This window comes from Lampetra fluviatilis, chromosome 23 (assembly GCF_964198595.1).
Source record: "Lampetra fluviatilis chromosome 23, kcLamFluv1.1, whole genome shotgun sequence".
Classification (NCBI taxonomy): Eukaryota; Metazoa; Chordata; class Hyperoartia; order Petromyzontiformes; family Petromyzontidae; genus Lampetra; species Lampetra fluviatilis.
In genome coordinates, this window is record NC_136297.1 from 12,083,049 (window position 1) to 12,104,253 (window position 21,205).

The 21,205-nt window shown below is 54.4% G+C and overlaps 2 protein-coding genes across 3 annotated transcripts in view; both read left to right on the plus strand.

The window, feature by feature from the left end:
• Nucleotides 1–21,205, plus strand: part of COX6B1 (cytochrome c oxidase subunit 6B1) — a 215,377-nt gene that overhangs the window by 92,635 nt on the left and 101,537 nt on the right. The window lies entirely within an intron of this gene.
• Nucleotides 1–21,205, plus strand: part of LOC144940808 (cytohesin-3-like) — a 39,214-nt gene that overhangs the window by 1,617 nt on the left and 16,392 nt on the right. The window contains exon 1 of one of the 2 annotated variants that reach the window (XM_078867234.1): nucleotides 16,432–16,644. The exons of the other annotated variant lie outside the window; for it this stretch is intronic. Within the exon in view, the coding sequence (XP_078723360.1) occupies nucleotides 16,617–16,644 (28 nt within the window). The 5' untranslated portion in view covers nucleotides 16,432–16,616. Of the gene's footprint in view, nucleotides 1–16,431; nucleotides 16,645–21,205 lie in introns of those variants that run through there. 2 annotated transcript variants of the gene reach the window in all.

Consider the following 21,205-nt stretch of genomic DNA (forward strand, 5'->3'; position numbering starts at 1 on the left):
GAGCGTCGCTCCTCTGCCCTCCGTTATTGCTGGAGGGCGACTGCCTCCAACTGCCCAGTAGCGTCCTTCACGAGCCTCCTCCTCCACAGAGGCCGATCTTGACACCGCTGGTACCGGTCATCGGCAAGTCCACTCAGTTCCACGTGCCTCTCTGTACACACATACACTACACGCACACGCCTAAACATGCACATACATGGCAAACACGTGAATGACACGCGTACAAACATCTTCAAACTCGAACCTACATCATGCACTGGCTCCTGACAATTGCAAATGTTGTGCGAGTGTGGTTTTGATTAAATATTTAACCGACTACAAAACAATAGATTATGATCCACGGCGGAGTTCCCTTGATCTGCAATCGGAGACCGTTTGAACTGATCGAGTCAACATCATCCAACAGAGAAGATGGGGGGGGGGGGGGGGGTCCTTACCTATAAATACCTGGCAGTTCACCAGCATTGAATCAAAACAAGTCTTCACTGCTGATGAGACACTGCATGTCGAAATAAAGACCTGGCAGTTCAGCATTGGTTTAAACAGCTCTGACTCTGCTGATGTAACACTGCAAGTCGAGACCAATCCTTACCTATTAACATCTGGCAGTTTTTATCGGTATTAGTTCAAAGCACGCCTGAGTCTGCTGATGAGATCCTGAATGTCGGAACCGCTTCAGGGGTTTGTTGCGTTAACTGAATGCTAGGCAGTGTTGCTGATGGGATGTGTAAACGAAAACAGAGCTGCACGTTCGTGTGTGAAGAGACCCGGGTATGGGTAGGAGGCGTAATGTCTGCTTGCTTGTGTTCGTTCGGTCATGAATGTCACACGATCCGACGGATACCACCGTTTGCAATACCCTGGATTGGGGAGGTCTCCATCGAGCAATGGGTAGATCGTGGCGAGGATGTTGATGATGATGATGACGACCCACACTGGGCTGCTACGAAGGCGTTCGCTCGCTGTCGTGAATGAGTGAGCGACTCTGTGGGAGCGGCTCAGAAGGGCGAGCGTGAGAGCGAGTCTCCTGGTCAGCTGTAAAAAAGAGCTTTAGAGCTCATCGGATTCCTCCAGTATGAATACAGCTTCTGAGAAACATGTGGGGCGGGAGAGAGAGCGAGAGAGATCAAAGTGGGGAGCAGTGAACCTGTCCCCTCCCCCTCATTAGGTTGCCCTTGTCAATGGTCCAAAATAAAATCCCCATCATCCATTGCCCCATCCGTCCATCACAATTTATTGGACTATTTGCGCATATTCGGGTGTTTTACTCTCCTCCCCTCTCACCACCCATTTCCCCCGCTCGTTCTCTCTCATCTCTCTCCCCTCTATTTTACACTTATCTCTCTCCCTTTTCCTCCCCTCTCACCAACCCCCACCCCCCTCCCCGCTCGTTCACTCTCATCTCTCTCCCCTCTATTTCACACTTATCTCTCTCCCTTCTCCTCCCCTCTCCCCCCCCCCCCGCTCGTTCTCTCTCATCTCTCTCCCCTCTATTTTACACTTATCTCTCTCCCTTTTCCTCCCCTCTCACCAACCCCCACCCCCCTCCCCGCTCGTTCACTCTCATCTCTCTCCCCTCTATTTCACACTTATCTCTCTCCCTTCTCCTCCCCTCTCACCCCCCCCCCCCGCTCGTTCTATCTCATCTCTCTCCCCTCCCCCCTGTAATCTCTCTCTCTGTTCTCTCACCTCATATTCTCTCTCCTCTCCTCTGTCCCCCGTCTCATCAACTCTCCGCTACCCCTCTCTCCCAATGCCTCCTCTCTTTGTCCCCTGGATCTCACCTTTGCTCTGCCCGTCAATCGCACGACGCTTCGCTTCCGGCCGTTGTTTTTTTTCCCCTCTCCAAAACTCTTTACATGGAACACACGACACGGGTACACACAGAGGGCATTGCACGCGTACTTGACACCTGCAGCAGCAGTATAGACACGTTGCCAAGCACAGCGAATATTACCGACGGTTTATATTTTCAACCCGTCTATGTGTTTCACCGTTTTGTTTTTTAGTTTTTGTTTTGCCTCTAAACCCCCGGGTCGTTGGTGATGTCGTCTTGTTATTGTATTGCACGTTTATTTACTTGCACTGTGTTTATGTTGAACCGGAGTTATGTGCAAGACTGCGGTGCCCCTGTTTCTATATCCGCCACGCTGCCGCGCCAAACACGTGGGCGCGTGCGAGGTCCGTGGCACCGCTTAGCACGCTTGGCTAAGTACGGTGCGAAAGAAGTTCAACATGACAAATTACATGATGCAGGCGATGGTGGTGGTGGTGGTGATGTCGATGGTTCGGCCATCTGGAGAGCTCTTCCTTCTGGCATTAGGAAGCCACTGGACCTATGCACGTTTAGATGACCTCCATGGACACACTAACTTCTTTGGAACAGCTTTGTGAGTTTAGTTTGCTGTCCTACCGCCGCACCTCCAATCAGCGCGGTTGGCTACGTACGGTGCGAACGAAGTCCAACATACATACAACGCTGGAAAACAGAGTGCAGCAAGTGAGCCTATAGGGCGGTAATTGAAGTATAATTCGGACAACCCCACAACTAAAATACTACGACGTTTCGATCGCAACACAAGCGTTCGTCATCAGGAAGAAAACGGACGAACGCTTGTGTTGCGATCGAAACGTCGTAGTGTTTTCTTATTTTCTTTGAACCTATCGACGTGACTTTACCGGAAGACCCAAGAATATGAATTCCTGCAGTCACGAAAGCTTTAAGTCAAGATTCAACCCCACAACCGCGAGAGGACGGGGCCAGGCAAGCGGAGCTTGAGGTTCAGCCCAAATTGCCACCGTGGCCACAACCCAAGTCAGACGATCGCCCACGAACCGAGCTCCTGGCCCCGAGGGATCCATTCCGGGTGGCATCGCCACCACTCGCAAACTTTGCCTCGTCTTCCCGACGCCGTTGAACGGATCGGAGGCTAAAGCCACGACGTGTAGTAGCTAACTGCAGCGTTTTGTTTAGGTGACGAACCCTTTATAATTGTGCTGTGTCGGGTGGCGATGGGTAAACGACGCGTTTATTATTTCCGCCATCGAACCCAAAACAACCGTTAGCGTGATTGGTTTTGGTCGCGAAAGTTTGCCACTCCGCGTGCACCCTCTGCTCATCTCCACTCTCCCCTCCCTTCCATTCTCTCTCTCTCCTCTCTCGCCTCTCTCTCCTCTCTCTCTCTAGACTCTCTCGTCTTCTCGACCGCACGCGCTCGCTCTGGAATGCCACGCATTTCCTAGGGAAATCTGGCGTCTGAGACGGAATCGCGAGTACACGGGGTACACGGAGGGGGGGCATGGGGGGACACGGGGACGCGAGTATACGGGGGGACACGGGGGGGGGCATGGGGGGACACGGGTACACGGGGGACAGAGGGGGACACGGGGGGGGGGGCATGGGGGGACACGGGGACGCAGATGCACTCGCACGCGTGTCCACGCACCGCTCACGCACCGCGCGCTGTGAATGTGCCGCATGGGAGGGCGAGCTGAGTATGCTCCGAGTTCATCCTCTGTATGTTAGCTGATGGGCAGGGTGCGTGTCCGTTGTCCTGTGCTAAGGTTCTAGAGGGAGTCCATCTGGATGATGATGGGAGAAGAGGTGGAACAGATGAGGAGGATTGGGGGGGGGGGGGTTACGATTATGACAACGAGGTGGATCAAGTGATGCTGTAGGATGACGTTGGCTGAGATAACATTGGAGATGACGATGATGATGTTGTTGAAGGCGCGTGCAGTGAATTATCCCGACGGTTTTAACGAAGACGGCGAGGCCTCCTGTTGATGATGGTTCATCATCACGACGAGGATGATGTCTGCGTGACCTATATCTGCGTCTCGATGCTGTCAGCCCCCCCCCCACTCCTTTGTCCCGCATCGGATCTTGGAGCCGCGGGGCGCGCGCGCGTGGTGGTGGTGCCCATCAAAGGCAGCCAAAGAAAATCTGATTTCAATTGCTGTCGCTTCCGCCGAGAAAGAGGGCAACATTGAATAAATAAGTCCATCCCTCCCACTGCCCTTCCTCCCACTGCCCTCCCTCCCTCCCTTCTACTTCCTCCCCCTCTCCTCCTCTCTCCCTCCCCACCTCCCACCGCTTCCCTCCCCACCTCCCACCATCTCTTCATACTTTCCCTCCCACGTTTCTCTCTCTCCGTCCATCTGTTCCTCCTTCCCTCCTCCCCTCTATCGCTCCCTTCGTCTCTTTTTCCTCCCTCCATCATCTCCCTCTACCCCCCCCCCCTGCATCTCTCCGCGTCTCCCCCATCTCTCTCTCTCTCTCTCAAAACATCCTTCGCTCTTCCTTCAATTCCTCCTTTTCCCTTCATGAAAAAACATAATCTCTCTCTCTCTTCACGTCGCTCTTCCTCCTCCTCCTCTGTTCGCTCTCTCGGTCTCCGTATCGTCACTCCATCGCCCATCGCTCACTCCCTCTCCCCACGCTCTCTCCGTGTCTCTCCCCGCGTCTCTCCCTCTCTCCCCGCACTCTCCACGTGCTCTCCCCGAACTCTCTCCGTGTCTCTCACTCTCTCCCCACGCTCTCCCCTCACTCTCCCCGCACTCTCCCCACACTCTCCCTCTCTCCCCACACTCTTCCCGCACCACCACTCACGCCCTCGCCCTCAACCACGCGTCTCTTGTGACCATCACGGTTCCTGCAACTTTGGGGTACTTCAAAAAAATGATGTTAACGCTCATGTTGGACTATCGTTTTGAATGGCAAAGAGAACAGAGGATGACAATCATGATGATGATGATAGTAATACGCCGCGACATGATAACAAGTGTCACGTTAATAGCTTCAGAAAGTCAACGAGTCTCTCACTCGTTCGCCATCGTTGTCAACGCGCACCTGGAATCACCTCCAGGTGGTCTCCAGAGCGCGGAGGCAGCAACAACAGAAACACGTGAACACTCTCGTTAGTGTCCACGTGTTGTGTTGTTGTTGTTGTTGAAGCAGCCGGTATCGATGCGAGTCTTCGTTTGCAAGAGGAGGGGGGGGGGGGCTGCGAGGCTGTCGCCAGGAGGCGGGGGGGGGGGCATGGTCGCTTGATGGCTGCCCTGTTCATCCCAAACCCCCCAGGGCAACTTTCGAGTAATTTTCGAATTTGAACTTGCGATGCCAACACACCGCGGCCCCATCCTCTCGGGTTCTTTAACGTCACCCCCCCCCCTCGTGAAGCAGACGCCTCGCGGCGTGGTGACATTGTTACAGCTCCACGCGAGTGTGCCGCGCGTACGTGAGGTGTGTGTGTCGTGTGTGAGAGTTTGAGTGTGTGTGAGTGTGTGTGTAGTGTGTGTGAGTGTGTGTGTGTCGTGTGTGTGAGTGTGTAGGGCGTGTGTGAGTGTGTGAGTGTGTGTGTGTGTCGTGCGTGTGAGTGTGTGTGCGTGTCGTGTGTGTGAGTGTGTATCTTGAGTGTGAGTGTGTCGTGTGTGTGTGTGAGTGTCGTGCGTGTGAGTGTGTGTAGGGCGTGTGTGTGTGTCGTACGTGTGAGTGTGTGAGTGTGCGTGTGTGAGTGTCGTGCGTGTGAGTGTGAGTTTGTGTAGGGCGTGTGAGTGTGTGTGTGTAGGGTGTGTGAGTGTGTGTGTAGGGTGTGTGAGTGTGTGTGTAGGGTGTGTGAGTGTGTGTGTAGGGTGTGTGAGTGTGTGTGTGAGCGTGTGTGTAGGGAGTGTGTGTGGCGTGTGAGGAGGCCACGTGTTGTGTGTAGTGTGTGTGGGGAGCGGTAGTGTGGTTGTTAGCGCGCTGCGCTATGAACCCGGCGACCCGAGTTCAATTGTTAGATTTTCCAGCTCACGAATATTGCAACCGGTGCTGGGCCTCCCCTAGGTCGACTCAACCTTAAAATATTACCCTGTGTCTAAAACATCAGTGCTGGGGAAACAAAGACGGCCGGGTGTGGTGGTGTTGGCCACACACAACCTCGTGTACCTTCATAGTTGCTCGCTCAAGCAAGGCACTTGCCCCAACAGGGTGGCGAAGGCTTTCTGGGGCACCTTTGTCTTTAGTGTGTAGTGTGAGTGGGTAGTGTGAGTGGGTAGTGTTTATATGAGAGTATGCATAATACACACACACACGTACATAATTGCTACAGTCTGCGTGAGTGCTTCGAGTGGGTGGTGTATCTTGAGTCTATGGTCGCAGTGTCGTCTGTGTTTAATGAATGCGAGTGGGTGGTGTGTATGACAAAGACAAAGATCCCCCATATAACGCGAACAGACTGTTGGGGCAAGTGCTGTTAGCGAGCATGAGGGGGTGGGTGGCCAGCACCACGCCCGGCCGCCTTTGTCTCCCCAGTGGCGATGATTTTACACACGACACCCAGGCACTCATTTGAGTTTGAGTCGACCTAGGGGAGGCCCAGGACTGGCGTGCATGAGAGTGTACACACACACACGCACTCACAGACACACACGCACGCAGCTCGTATTTAATTGCTCCAGGCTGCCGAGGCTATCAGGCGGCAGAGTCTTCATGGGATCTGGGTTCATTTCCTGGATCTTTCTGAACCAGAAACTCCGACTCGCGCCCACTGCGAGGTCACATCTGGACGTGGTTTTGGGGGGGGGGGCGAGGGGCGGGAGTGGGTGGAAGGGGGGGCGATGGCTCTTTGCCTGCGGAGTTAAGGCGGGTATGGAGTAGGGGGGGGGGCTCTGCTGGACCACGTGGTGCGCCATGGAATCGGTGAAGAGTAGAACTTGTGGAGTTTCAAGTGGGGGGCGCGGGGCGGGCGGGGGGGGGGGCAGGCGCTTTAATTAAGCTCGTTAATGGGGGACTCATCGTCGGCTCCTCTGCACCACAGAGATTGAGCACCGATTCAATTAAGTTTACCGAATTGAATCCACCAATCAATTAGGAGGTGGGGGGGAGCCCCCGTGAGGTTCATAAGAATCCTCTCCCGGCGAGAGCTGCGGTTAGCGAGGCCATCGTGCAGCGAGACAGGGCGCGATAGATACCCACTCAGCTCACCACTCGGCTCAGTAGAGACACTCCCACTCAGCTCACCACTCGGCTCAACTCCCCGGGGCTCACTCGAGAGACGGCTCACTAGAGAGACTCCCACTCAGCTCACGAGAAAGACTGTCACTCAGCTCACCACACAGCTCACTAGAAAGACTGTCACTCAGCTCACCACACAGCTCACTAGAACGACTGTCACTCAGCTCACCACTCAGCTCACCAATCAGCTCACTAGAAAGACTGTCACTCAGCTCACCACACAGCTCACTAGAAAGACTGTCACTCAGCTCACCACTCAGCTCACCAAACAGCTCACTAGAAAGACTGTCACTCAGCTCACCACACAGCTCACTAGAAAGACTGTCACTCAGCTCACCACTCAGCTCACCAAACAGCTCACTAGAAAGACTGTCACTCAGCTCACCACACAGCTCACTAGAACGACTGTCACTCAGCTCACCACTCAGCTCACCAATCAGCTCACTAGAAAGACTGTCACTCAGCTCACCACTCAGCTCACGACAGAGACTCCCACTCAGCTTACAACAGAGACTAGAGCGAGATTGGCAGACAGATACTGTTAAAAAAAAACAATGTATTTGTTTAAATCGTGAAGAACAGGAACACGAGAGAGAGAGAGAATGGAGGAGAGGAAGAGAACTGGAGGGAGAGTGCTGGAGAGGGAGGGCGAGAGGAGGAGGATTGTTGGGCTACCCCCACACCATCCCATCCCCCCCCACTCCCCCCCACCACCCCCCTACTCCCCCCCACCAGCCCCCACCCCCACGGGGGGTTCCCGTCCACGCAGAGGGGGGGTGGATATGTATTTACATCTTTTAATTTTGAGTGAAATCGCTACAATGTTATTTTTCCCTTCTGTTCCGTGGGAGAGAGAGAGAAATAGAGTTTCCTGTGGGGCTTCCTGTGAGGCGGGGAGAGCGAGGGGAGAGTGCGGGGAGACGCACCACGCCTCCTTACACCACCACCATCACCACCACCATCACCACCATCACCACCACCACCATCTTCACCCATACCACCATCGTCATCTTCTCTATCAACACGATTACCATCATCGCTATCATCACCATCAACAACATTTTGTCCATCAACACCATCGTTCGTCACCATTGCCAGCACGACGAGCATTACCATGGTCAACACCATCATCAACATCGTCTACGTCGCCATCGTTGTAACCATCATGCATGACACCATCACAACCACCACCATCACAACCATCATCATCACCACCACCATCACAACCGTCATCATCATCACCATCATCACCACCACCATCATCATCACCACCACCATCACAACCACCACCACCACCATTATTACCACCATCATCACCATCACCACCATCACCACCATCATCACCATCACCACCATCACCACCATCATCACCATCACCACCATTATTACCACCATCATCATCATCATCACCACCATCACCACCATCATCACCACCACCACCATCATCATCACCATCACCACCACCACCATCAAGACCAGGATCCCACACTTGGGCCCCATCACCCCCACCCACGCTTCCTCCACCCCCCCTCCCTTCCGCCCCCCCCCCCTCATGCCCCCTCCCACGACCCCTACCCCACAAACGCCCCCTCCCTCGCCCCCCCTCTCCCACAGCACCAATTAACATGACGCGTGCGCCACGTGACATGGCATCGGGTTTGCTACAGAGCGCGCATGACGATTCGGAGGTTGCTCCTCTGGCAGTCAATGGCAGTCAAAGCTCAGCGGTAAGAGGCCGTTTCATCAGAGCAGTAAGAGGAGGAGCATCCCCTTGCTTCGGGGGTAGTCACTGCTATGGCCAGCGGACTGCACTCGCAAATCCCGAGGCTTGCGAATCGATTCCATCTCGCGGTGCGCCAGTGGAATGAATGGGACCAGTTTCTTAAATTTATACAGCACGCTGCCGCCCGTTCAGGCTGTCACCTGGTTCAGACTCACACCTGGTTCAGGCACTCACCTGGTTCAGACTCTCACCTGTTTCAGTCTCTCACCTGGTTCAGTCTCTCACCTGGTTCAGGCACTCACCTGGTTCAGACTCTCACCTGGTTCAGTCTCTCACCTGGTTCAGGCTATCACCTGGTTCAGTCTCTCACCTGGTTCAGCCTCTCACCTGGTTCAGCTTCTCACCTGGTTCAGACTCTCACCTGGTTCAGTCTCTCACCTGGTTCAGTCTCTCACCTGGTTCAGGCTCTCACCTGGTTCAGGCACTCACCTGGTTCAGTCTCTCACCTGGATCAGGCTCTGACCTGGTTCAGATCCTCACCTGGTTCAGTCTCTCACCTGGTTCAGGCTCTCACCTGGTTCAGGCTCTCACCTGGTTCAGACTCTCACCTGGTTCAGTCTCTCACCTGGTTCAGTCTCTCACCTGGTTCAGACTCTCACCTGGTTCAGACTCTCACCTGGTTCAGTGTCTCACCTGGTTCAGTCTCTCACCTGGTTCAGTCTCTCACCTGGTTCAGTCTCTCACCTGGTTCAGACTCTCACCTGGTTCAGTCTCTCACCTGGTTCAGCCTCTCACCTGGTTCAGTCTCTCACCTGGATCAGTCTCTCACCTGGTTCAAGCTCTCACCTGGTTCAGACTCTCACCTGGTTCAGTCTCTCACCTGGTTCAGGCTCTGACCTGGTTCAGATCCTTACCTGGTTCAGTCTCTCACCTGGTTCAGTCTCTCACCTGTTTTAGTCTCTCAACTGGTTCAGACTCTCACCTGGTCCAGTCTCTCACCTGGTTCAGCCTCTCTCCTGGTTCAGACCCTCACCTGGTTCAGACTCTCACCTGGTCCAGTCTCTCACCTGTTTCAGCCTCTCACCTGGTTCAGACTCTCACCTGGTCCAGTCTCTCACCTGTTTCAGCCTCTCACCTGGTTCAGACTCTCACCTGGTTCAGTATTTGACCTCTGGCTCCGCATCTTCCGAGTTCTCGATGGAACATTGCACCCGATTCACGAAATAGGCACGCGTTATAAATACTACTAATAACAATAACTATTGGCGAATGTGATGAGTTAAGCTGTGTTTGTGCACCACATCCAACGTAGCAGCAGCATCACCGAATGCTTTGATTGTTAAAATAAAAAAGGAACAGTCCTAACCCGCGAAGCGTAGCAGGGTCATCGTGGATAATGGTCCGCAAATCTCCGTCACCTTGAAAAGGAGACGACGTTCGTGGCGCCATCGCTGAAATCCCCGTTCGGGAAAAGGCATCGTAATTCAAGGTGGGAAACGCATTTTGCTGCGGTGTTAAATGCCACTTTCTAAATGCCACTTTCTAAATGTCGCGTGTGACTTCCGCTCACTGGTGTCTGGCGTGACGCGGATTGCTTCCAGGATTTCCACTCTACAGAGTTCTCGTTGCTTAGCATTATTACCATTGTTATCATTTACGCAACATTTGCACCGTCGCAATGGGCCGTGCCGTGCTGTCCCCTTGCACATCGCCTCCCTTCCCACGGGACGCGCTCCAGCCACGTTGCTCAATGGGGACCTCTCCCGAAATCAAGGGGCCGGTTTCTCTTCCACCGACATTACAACGTGACGACACGCTGGGTATGATGGTCACCCCATGTCCGTGCTGAGACCAAGTCCGCAGGTCACCTGCCAGAGAACGATTTGCCCCGCAAGGGAATGGAACGTTTCACGTGGATTTGCCTCTGTGCGATATTTTGAATTATTTACGTGAAACGCGTTCAATGTCTCTTTGCTGGCCTGATGAATATTCGCTCTTTTTGCTGTGCTTTGTTTTCTGCGTTTGTCGCGTTGGTGAACCCATGGCCACGCTTCGCAAATTAGACCCCAATCGCGGTGTGCGTGTTGGACTGTACGTTTGTTGAACTTCTATCGCGCCGTACGCAGCCAACCCTTCAGTTCGCAGCGCCTGTTTACACAGAATCAAGTTGTAACCCGAAGAATCGTGGGACTCGGCGAGGCTTTGCTGGGTAAATAAATGACCCCAGCACATGGATGATAAGGTGGGGTAGAGAGAGTGTGAGAGAGGGCGGTGGGAGGGGGGGCTGATCACGGGACACAGAAAGAGATATAAATATAGAGCTGGCGTGAGAGAGAAGGTTGAGTGAAAGGAAGAGAGAATAAACGGGGGTTCGTGAGAGAGAGAGTCGGAATCAGACAGGGAGAGATGGGCAGAGAGTGGGAGAGGGGAGGGAGTCGGAGAGAGGGGAGGGGAGAAAGGCAGCGGGGGGGGTGCAGAGATGAAACGATGTGCAGAGAATGGGAAAGAGTAGCGAGAGAGTGGAGACGGGACAGAGAGGAGACAGTGGAGGAAATGAAGAGAAGAAGAGAGAGAGAGACATAGCGAGAGAGAGGACAGAGTGGGAGAGAGAGGAAAGAGTGGGAGAGAGGAAAGAGTGGGAGAAGGAGGAGAGGGACCCGATGCTGGAAGCGGTTATGTTGGAATGTTCCCCGAACACGACTCTCACCGCTGTTCGGTAGAAGCGGGGGGGGGGGGGAGTTTTGTTTATTTGGAGGAGGGGGTGGGGGGCGTCCGGAGGGAGTTGGCGGGGGGGTGTGCACGGATTTGGCTGCAGGTCTCCCGCAGCACTGTGGACTCTTTTTTTTCCAAGGAAAACGCGAAATTGAGCCGGGCTCATAATGGCCAACGATCACGTGATGAGGCAGGGGTGGGTAGACCCCCCGCCCCCACCACCACCCCCCACCTCCCCCCCCCCCACCTCCCCCCCCCACCACTTTGCCTCCCAGTGAGTCGATGAATTGTCGGGATTCGGGTTCGCGATCCGATGCACAATGCGCACGCTGATTGTTGTTTGTTTGTTTACATCTCTCGTTGTTTCCACCTCGTCGCGTGTGCTCCGGGATTTATTTTGTTGGCCACAGGTGTAAATGTCACGGAAGCGCGCCGTGCACCAAAGACAAAGATCCCCCGTGTAGCCTGTAACAGACTGTAGGGGCAAGTGCTGTTAGCGAGCACCTACGAAGGCCCGCACGGCACGCGAGGCGGTGGGTGTCGAGCACCACGCCCGGCCGCCTTTGTCTCCCCAGCGGCGATGTTTTTACAACACCGCACCGGGTACTCATCTGAGGCCGAGTCGACCTAGTCGAGGCCCGGGACCGGTTCAGATAATCGTCGCCGGTGTTGGCCGTGAGAGGGCAATCTAACTCGGGTCGCCGGGTTCGTAGCGCAGCGCGGCGCGAACCGCTGCACCACCGCTCCCCGCATGCGAGCGGTGCGAGGGATCGAGTCGATCGCCGTCGATGCGTCCGTGCCAGCCTAGGGCTGGTGATGGTGATGGGGCTGGTGATGGTGATGAGGCTGGTGATGGTGATGGGGGGCATGGTGATGGGGCTGGTGATGAGACGGGGGTTATGGTGATGGGGGGGGGGTATTGATGAGATGGGGGCTGGTGATGGTGATGGGGCTGATGATGGTGATTGGGGGCATGGTGATGGGCTGGTGATGGGGTGGTGATGGGGCTGATGTTATAGAGCCTATACAGGGCATCTGTGTATTTGTGCATGTGTCTTTGTAGGTGTAGGTATGTATGTGTGTGAGCGTATCCCTGTGTGTGTATCGCTACGTGTGTGTGGCCAGCGTCAGTGACGAATTCCTGAACACGTGTTGGGTCCTCCCCTAGGTCGACTCGACCTTAAAATGAGTAACTGCTGCGGTGTGTAAAACATTAGCACTGGGGAGATAAAGGCGGTCGGGCGTGGTGATGTCAACGCCACCCCTTCGTGCGCCGTACTCCCCTTGATACGTGCTACTCGCTACACAGCACTTGCCCCGATAGGCTGGTGTCGGCTATATGGGGGATCTTTGTCTGGTTGTATGTGTCACTTCACGCCGTGTTGACGGAGTTTCGGAAAGAATCTGATTCTCGTGAAAAGAGAAGTGCGGTTTATGGTAAACGTTGGACTGACTTGGCCTCGTCCTGGGAACGAGTAGGGTTAGGTGGGTGAGTCGATAGGTGGGTGGGGAGATAATAGTGGGTAGTTGGTGGTAGTTGGGTGCTTAGGTAGAGGGTAGGTAGGTGGGCGGGCAGGTAGATATGTGGATAGGTAGGTTCTAAAGAAGTTCACAAACAAACAAACATAGGGGGTGGAGTGGTCGGTGTTTGGATTGGTAGCGGATAGGTGGGTAAGTGGCAGATATGCGGATGGGTTGATTGGTGGGTAGGTGAGCATGTGGGGGAGGATATGGGTGAGTTGGTGGGTAGCTATCTGGGTGGGTAGCTGTGTGGGTGGGTAGCTGTGTGAGTGGGTGGGTAGCTGTGTGAGTGGGTGAGTAGCTATGTGAGTGGGTGGGTAGCTATCTGGGTGGGTAGCTGTGTGAGTGGGTGGGTAGCTATGTGAGTGGGTGGGTAGCTGTGTGATTGGGTGGGTAGCTGTGTGATTGGGTGGGTAGCTATGTGAGTGGGTGGGTAGCTATGTGAGTGGGTGGGTAGCTATGCGAGTGGGTGGGTAGCTATGTGAGTGTGTGGGTAGCTATGTGGGTGGGTAGCTGTGTGATTGGGTGGGTAGCTATGTGAGTGGGTGGGTAGCTGTGTGAGTGGGTGGGTAGCTGTGTGAGTGGGTGGGTAGCTGTGTGAGTGGGTGGGTAGCTATGTGAGTGGGTGGGTAGCTGTGTGAGTGGGTGGGTAGCTATGCGAGTGGGTGGGTAGCTGTGTGAGTGGGTGGGTAGCTATGCGAGTGGGTGGGTAGCTGTGTGAGTGGGTGGGTAGCTGTGTGAGTGGGTGGGTTGCTGTGTGATTGGGTGGGTAGCTGTGCGAGTGGGTGGGTAGCTGTGTGAGTGGGTGGGTAGCTGTGTGAGTGGGTGGGTAGCTGTGTGAGTGGGTGGGTAGCTGTGTGAGTGGGTGGGTAGCTGTGTGAGTGGGTGGGTAGCTATGTGAGTGGGTGGGTAGATGGGGGGAGGTGTAAACGGGACCGCATGTCCACGTGTCGGTAGGCAGCCGAGTGCGTTACCCACGGCTGCTGTTCTGGGACTGTGGATATCTGGGAAAGAAAATCCACACACATTGGGTTCGCAGCACTTGCAGGAACAACAACAACAACATCAACAGCAGCAGTATCATGATCATCAGCAGTATCATGATCAGCGGCAGCAGTATCAGCAGCAAGCAGTAGTATCGGCAGTGACATCATCAACAGCCGCAGTATCATCAGCAGCAGTATCAGCAGTATCATTATCAGCAGTAGTATTATTGGCAGTAAGGATAGCATCAGCAGCACTATTATCAGCAGCAGTAGCAGTATCAGCAGTATCATCATCAGCAGCAGTATCAGCAGCAGCAGCACTATCAGTAGTGTCATCAGCAGTAGTATCAGAAGTATCAGTATCAGCAGTATCAGCAGTCTAGATTTGAAAGAACCAAAGAGTATTGTATCAGCAGTATCATCAGCAGCAGCAGTATCAGTAGTATCATCAGCAGTAGTATTAGCAGTAGCAGCAGCAATATCAGCAGTATCATCAACAGCAGTATCAGCAGCAGTATCAGTAGTATCATCAGCAGCAGTATCAGCAGTATCATCATCAGCAGCAGCAGTATCAGTAGTCTAGATTTGAAAGAACCAAAGAGTATTGTATCAGCAGTATCATCAGCAGCAGCAGTATTAGCAGTATCATCATCAGCAGCAGCAGTATCAGTAGCCGGTTGTCGCGTTTTTGCACCCAGGGGCATGTTGCGGTCTACTGAGACCCCCTCCCCACTCCACCCCCACTCCCCCCCCGGGACCCCCCACGCTTCAACACCCTGACCGCACCCCTCCCCCGCCCCTCACCATCCCTCATCCGGGCGGCGGGTGACGTCAGCCAGGTGAGGGGCAGGTGAGGGGCAGGTGAGGGGCAGGTGAGGGGCAGGTGAGGGGCAGGTGAGGGGCAGGTGAGGGGCAGGTGAGGGGCAGGTGAGGGCCTGCGCGCGTGGGTGCCACGTGTCGCCACAAGCCGCCGGTGCGGGCAGCAGAGTTGACAGTCGCTCTCGAACCTCGTTCGGTGGTTGGTTCGCTCATTCCCCTTCCTTCCTTTCTTCCTTCCTTCCTACGTTCGTCCGTCAACCGTCAAGCTCGTTGAGACATTCCCTCGGTGGATTTCACTCGTTCGGTTACGCACTTTGGTTTTGTTGTTTAACGCAATCGTGCGTTCACGTGCGTGTCACTCATTCAGTCAGTTACTCGTTCGCTCACCCACTCAGCAATTCACACAATCATTCTTTTTTCGTTCACTCGTTCGTCAATTCGCTGGGTTATTCATTCCGTTGCTCGGTGATGAAAGCACTCATTCGCCGAATGACGACTTCATTCACCCAATTCAGTTGACTCGTTCACTCACTCACTCATTTATTCGTTCGCTCGCTCATTTATTCACTCATTCACTCATTCATTTACTCGTTCACTCACTAATTTATTCACTCATTTACTCACTCATTTATTCGTTCGCTCACTCATTTATTCACTCATTCATTTACTCGTTCACTCACTAATTTATTCACTCATTCATTTATTCGTTCGCTCACTCATTTATTCACTCATTCACTCATTCATTTACTCGTTCACTCACTAATTTATTCACTCACTCACTCATTTACTCGTTCGCTCACTCATTTATTCACTCATTTACCCATTCATTCACTCGTTCACTCACTCATTGACTCGTTCGCTCACTCACTCACTCACCGGTGTTCCAGTGATAATGAGTGCTGCTGGCTGTGACATGATCATCCTGCCGATGATGAACGGGAATTTACCGCCCCCCCCGCCCCGCCCCTTGCCCCCCACCCCCAACGTCTGTCCGCCACTTCCCGCTCCCCCGGGTCACGTCTGCAGCTCTGCACATTGACCCCCACCCTCTCACCCCCCCCCTACTCTCACCCCCACCCTTGCACCTCCAGAAGTGTGGGGGCGGGTTACGCTTCCTCACCAGAGCGCCGTCTCGTGATGACGCCCGGCTGCTCCCACCTCCTTCCCCCCCCCGCCCCGCCCCTACTCCCCCACCTCCCCCTGCCCCTCCCCCCTCACCTCCTTACCCCCCACCACGCGCGATGATGTCACTGACCCACGGCTCCGCGAAGTGGGGAAAGTCGAGGGAGTCAGTCAGAGCCGCCGCGTCCTGAAGACGGAGGGACGCACGGGAGATTGAACGGAGCGGGAGACGCGGCGCGGGGAGAGACGCGCGGAGAGGAGGCAGAGCAGAGAGACACACAGGCAGACAGACAGAGGGACGCGGACAAAGAGAGACGGTGCAGAGAGGGAGAGACGCGGAGACGGGGAGAGACGCAGTGGGGGGTGAGACACGCCTTGGGTCTTGTTCGCCATTCCGAATCGCTGTTGTTGGAGCAGCGGCAGCAGCAGCAGCGGCAGCAGAAGCAGCAGCAGCAGAGGCAGCAGAGGCAGCAGCAGCAGAGGCAGCATCAACAACAGCAGCAGAGGCAGCAGCAGCAGCAGCAACTAGAGCAGCAGCAACAGCAGCAGCAGCAGCAACGCAAAGAGCGCCAGACACAAGCAAGGTCAACAGCTGCATCAGCTACACAAACAGCAGCAGCAGAATAAGTCGCGGCAGGAGCAACAGCAGCAGCAGCATCAGCAGCACAAACATCATCATCAGCAGCAGCATCATCAGCAGCAGGAGGAGGAGGAGCTCGTGGAGGTCCCAGCCGAGATGGTGTCTGCAGCAGCTGGGGTCTCAGGTCGGTGGGGCACCTTGGAGTGGGGGTGGGAGATCTGGGAGTGGGGGGTTCTGGGTGAGTAGGACCTGGGAGTTCGGGCTGGGACCCTGGGCACGTGAGTCTTGGGTGGGAGCTGGACGGGTGCCGTCCTCAATGGGTGCTCGCTAACAAAACCTGCCTCGGCAGTCTGCTGTAGGCTGTACGGTCGGGGACCTTTGATGGATGTGGCGTTGACGGACTGCCGTGGCTGGGAGTAAGCACTGGCCCGAGCCATAGTTACAATCCTGGCCTTGAGGTCATCACCTCCAAAGCTACATCAGCTAGAGCCTGCCGTAAACCACGTGACTTGTGTGTGGCCGCGTACCCCCCCCCCCCCCACTTGGGACCCCCTCCCCTCTCCCCGCCCCCTGTGAAAACAGACGCCGTTCCATCGTGCAGATAACATCTGCTCGCTTCTTCCTTCTCTCGTTTCCCCCCTCTTCCCTCCCCTCTCGCCATCGACATCACCACCGCCACCCTCTCATCGTCGTCGCCACCGTCACTCTATCATCATCATCATCGCCACCGTCACTCTGTCATCATCATCATCACCACCGTCACTCTGTTATCATCATCACCATCACCGCCATCCTCTCATCCCCGATATGGAGTCCACATCCTTGACTCTGCTCCCCTTCCAATGGCGGAGCCAGGATGTTCAGGTAGAAGGGGGGCAACCCCCCCCCCCCAGCAATGAAAAATGATAGAGGAGTTGTTAGTAAGGAGTTGTTAGCAAGTAAGGAGTTGTTAGTAAGGAGTTGTTAGTGAGTAAGGACTTGTCCCTTGATTTTTATTCGACGCGTGTGCGGCGATGGTGCAGCCATCGATCGGGGATCGAATTCGAACCGCGTCGTGTGATCGGCATCGCGCTCGCTGAAGCTGTCGATGCCTTCAGGGAAGTCGTGTCCTGTATACTCAACTGCGCACAATTCTGAGTCACTTATAACCGCTTTGCCGTTACTTTTTTTGACAATTATGGACTCAGACTATTGTCCTATCATCTCATAGAGTCCCTGGCACGTAATCATATGCTACACAGTGGCAGTGGGGGTCGCAAAATGCCGATTTATTACTAATAAACCCCAATGACACGATCGAAATTAGGGATTTCGATCGGATCATTGGGGGGCACGTGCCACCCCCCCCCCCCCCCCACGGCAAACTGCCTCGTCAGCCCTGTCCCGGAGAGTAACCCCCCCCCCCCCCGGCTGTGGTCCACTAACCTTTGACATTCGTCAGGTTTGACCTTAACTTAACCCCCGGTCCCAAGCTTCACCGCAGAAGTAGAATTTGTTTCCAAGCCGAAACGTTAACCCTGTGTGTGTGGGGGGGGGGGGGAGCGGTGGTGCAGCGGTTAGCGCGCTGCGCTACGAACCCGCCGACCCGAGTTCGATTCCTCCGCACGGCCACCAAGACCCGTGACGATTATCTGACACCGGTCCTGAGCCTCCCCTAGGTCGACTCAGCCTGAAACAATTGGTTTGCTGGTGCGATGCGTCGTTAACATCGCCACTCGGGAGCCAAATGAGGCCACGTGGTGCCTGGAAACCTCGTGCAGCGTGCCGGCACTTGCCCCATCATTATGTGAAGGCTATACGGGGGAGCATTGCGCGCGTGCTCCAGCCCCCCCCCCCTCTCGCGCGCGTTCCCCAGCCCCCCCACCTCGTGATGCATTCCCTGACGCCGTAAACATGCGCGCATACACACACAACAAAGAGCCCCCCCGTATAGCCTTCAACAGACTGCTGGGGCAAGTGCTGTTGGCAAGTAGCAGCAGCAGCAGCTGTGAAGGCCGACGGGGCTGGGTGGCCAACACCACGCCCGCCCGCCCGGCCGCCTTTGTCTCACTGCTCACCAGAATATTCCTCTGGCCACGACTGCGTCTCTCTCTCTGCCTCCCACAGATTCATATCGAGACCCACCGACTCGCACAGAGAGCCTTGAGCTCGTGTAAGAGACCCATCACCTCGTCTAGAGACCCATCGACCCGCATAGAGACCCGCAGACTGAGATGCCTGACCTTCCCGTTTCCCCCTCTCCTCTCCTCTCTTCCATAGACGCACACAGAGACTCATAGACTCGCACATAGACAACAAACACCCACACAGAGACCTATAAACTCCTATAGAGACATATAAAGAGACCTATTGACATCAGGCTAAGCTCAAGACCATCCTGACACCCTCTGCGTATGACTGATTTTTGTTTTCTCCATGAGACAACTACGCACTGGGGCTACAGGGGGATGTGGTTGTGGTTGGGCGGGGTGTGGTTATGGTTGTGGCTAAGTGGTTGTGCACAGGTGGTTTTGGCCGATGTGATTGTACCTCGGAGGTTGTAGCCATGCGGTTGTGGGTGGATAGTTGTGGTGATGGGTTACTGGTTGTGGAAGGATTTTGGTTGTGCTGTGTGGTTGTGGCTGGACGGTTACTGCCGAAGGTGGTGGCCGCGTGGTTGTGTGGTGGTAGCCCCGTGGTTGCTAGTTTGGGTCTGGTGGAAGGGGTGATGATGAAGATGATGAAGATGATGACAATGATGATGATGAACTGGAGACAGGAATATGTTCCTGAGGTCATCGTGGCCTTGATTAAGAACTGTTGTATGGGTCATTTGGGTCATGGTCTTGAGACAGGGCATTGAGTTGGGGTTAAGATCTTGAGTCTTGTGCTAGGGTTAGGGTTTTGGATTCGGGTTAAATTCAGGGTCTTGCATTATGAACTTGGGTTCATCATCATCACGTTCCATGGGCAGATAGTCCGTCGGTGTCATTTGCGACCACGTTCTTCCGTCTTGTGCCTAGATGGCTCAAGTAGTGGCCACATCTTCCGGGCACTGATATCTCGTGATGTCGTCATCAAGCCATCCTCTCTTAGGTATTTCTCTATTTCCGGTCGTTGACAATCCTACACATGTGTCCAAATGGTTCCAGTTTTCTTCTCGTCACGACCTACATCAGCATCATCATCAGCATCATCATGTTGTCTTCCACGTGCAGCTCAGATGCAGCAGCAGTATCCAGTACATTTCGAGGTTTAGGGTATTTAGTTTGGGGTTTCATCTCGCTCATGTTCTTGGCTTCGGGCTTGGCTCAGGGTTTTGGAGACAAGGGGTCTACAGACGACGTGGCCGCCTCTGCGTCGGTGCCTATCTGCGCCGCGTGTTGAAACCTGCGCCCACAAAGCGCCCCGTGTGCTCAGGGCGCCGTGCGCGACACACGCGGCACTCAGATCGCGTCTCTGCGGCCGCTCGAGTCCACTTTGTGTCGCGTTGTAAAGCGCCGATGGGAGGCGTCACTCGCGGCGGGTATCGCCTTCAGCAAGAGACCTCACAGAGGGGCGTCTATGAAGGGCTCGGAGAGAGACGCTGCTGTGTGTGCCCGGGATCTGTAGCCTCACTGTGGGCAGGGGGAACTAAATCGCGCCTTAGTCTTGAGCTACAGCACGAGACCAAAGACAAAGATCCCCCCCACCTCAGTATAGCCTTAACAGACTGCTGGGGCAAGTGCTGTTAGGGGTCACCTATGAAGGCATGAAGGCACGGCACACGAGGGCGTGGGCGGCCAGCACCACGCCCGGCCGCATTTGTCTCCCCAGGAGCGATGTTTACTACACACCGCACCAGGTACTCATTTGAGGCTGAGTCGACCTAGGGGAGGCCCGGGACCGTTTCAGATAATTGTCACTGGGTGAGCGGGAATCGAACCCGGTTCGCCAGGTTCGTAGCACAGCGCGCTAACCGCTACACCACCGCTCCCCACTACACACAATCACACACGTACACACACATACACACGTACACACACATACACACACGTACACACACACTCTCGCACGTGTAAAGCGGGGGGGAGGGGGTGTAAGGGATTACCCGCACGCGCCATGCGCCCGACTCCGCTATGGCATGAATTTTCTTCATTTATTATTATTTTATTTTATTATTATTTTTTACCTACGTGACTTTACCGAAAAAAACCTACGAGTAATTTTCTAGCGGTTGGATTGAAGAATATATATTTGTATAGATGTTATAAAATAAATATATGGCACTATACCCCTGCGTGAGATAGAATCAGGCTGAGGGTAGAGGAGAGGTCGGAACGCGCGTTCGGAGGTCTGAAGTCGTCACCTGAGAAGCCACGAGCCTCCGACGCGTCTACAGGAGAGAGAGGGGCGAGAGGAAAGAGAGAGGAGAGAGATTTCAATTTAAAGCTTTCGTGACTGCAGGGATTCATCTTCTTGGTTCTTTCGGTAAAGTCACGTAGAAGGGAAATAATAAAATAATAAAAAGAAAGCATAATAAAATAATTCTCACGACGTTTCGGCCACAGAACAGGTCTGTCGGAAAGATGCTGTCTTTCCGACAGACCTGTTCTTCACCTGAGGACGGCTGCTTGCGTTGTGGCCGAAACGTCGTGAGAATTATTTAATTATGTTTTATTTTTATTATTTTATTATTTCCCTTCTACGTGACTTTACCAAAAGAACCAAGAAGAGGAGAGAGAGACTTTTGACTTTTAAACAACTTGTATTGCCGCCAGCAGCAA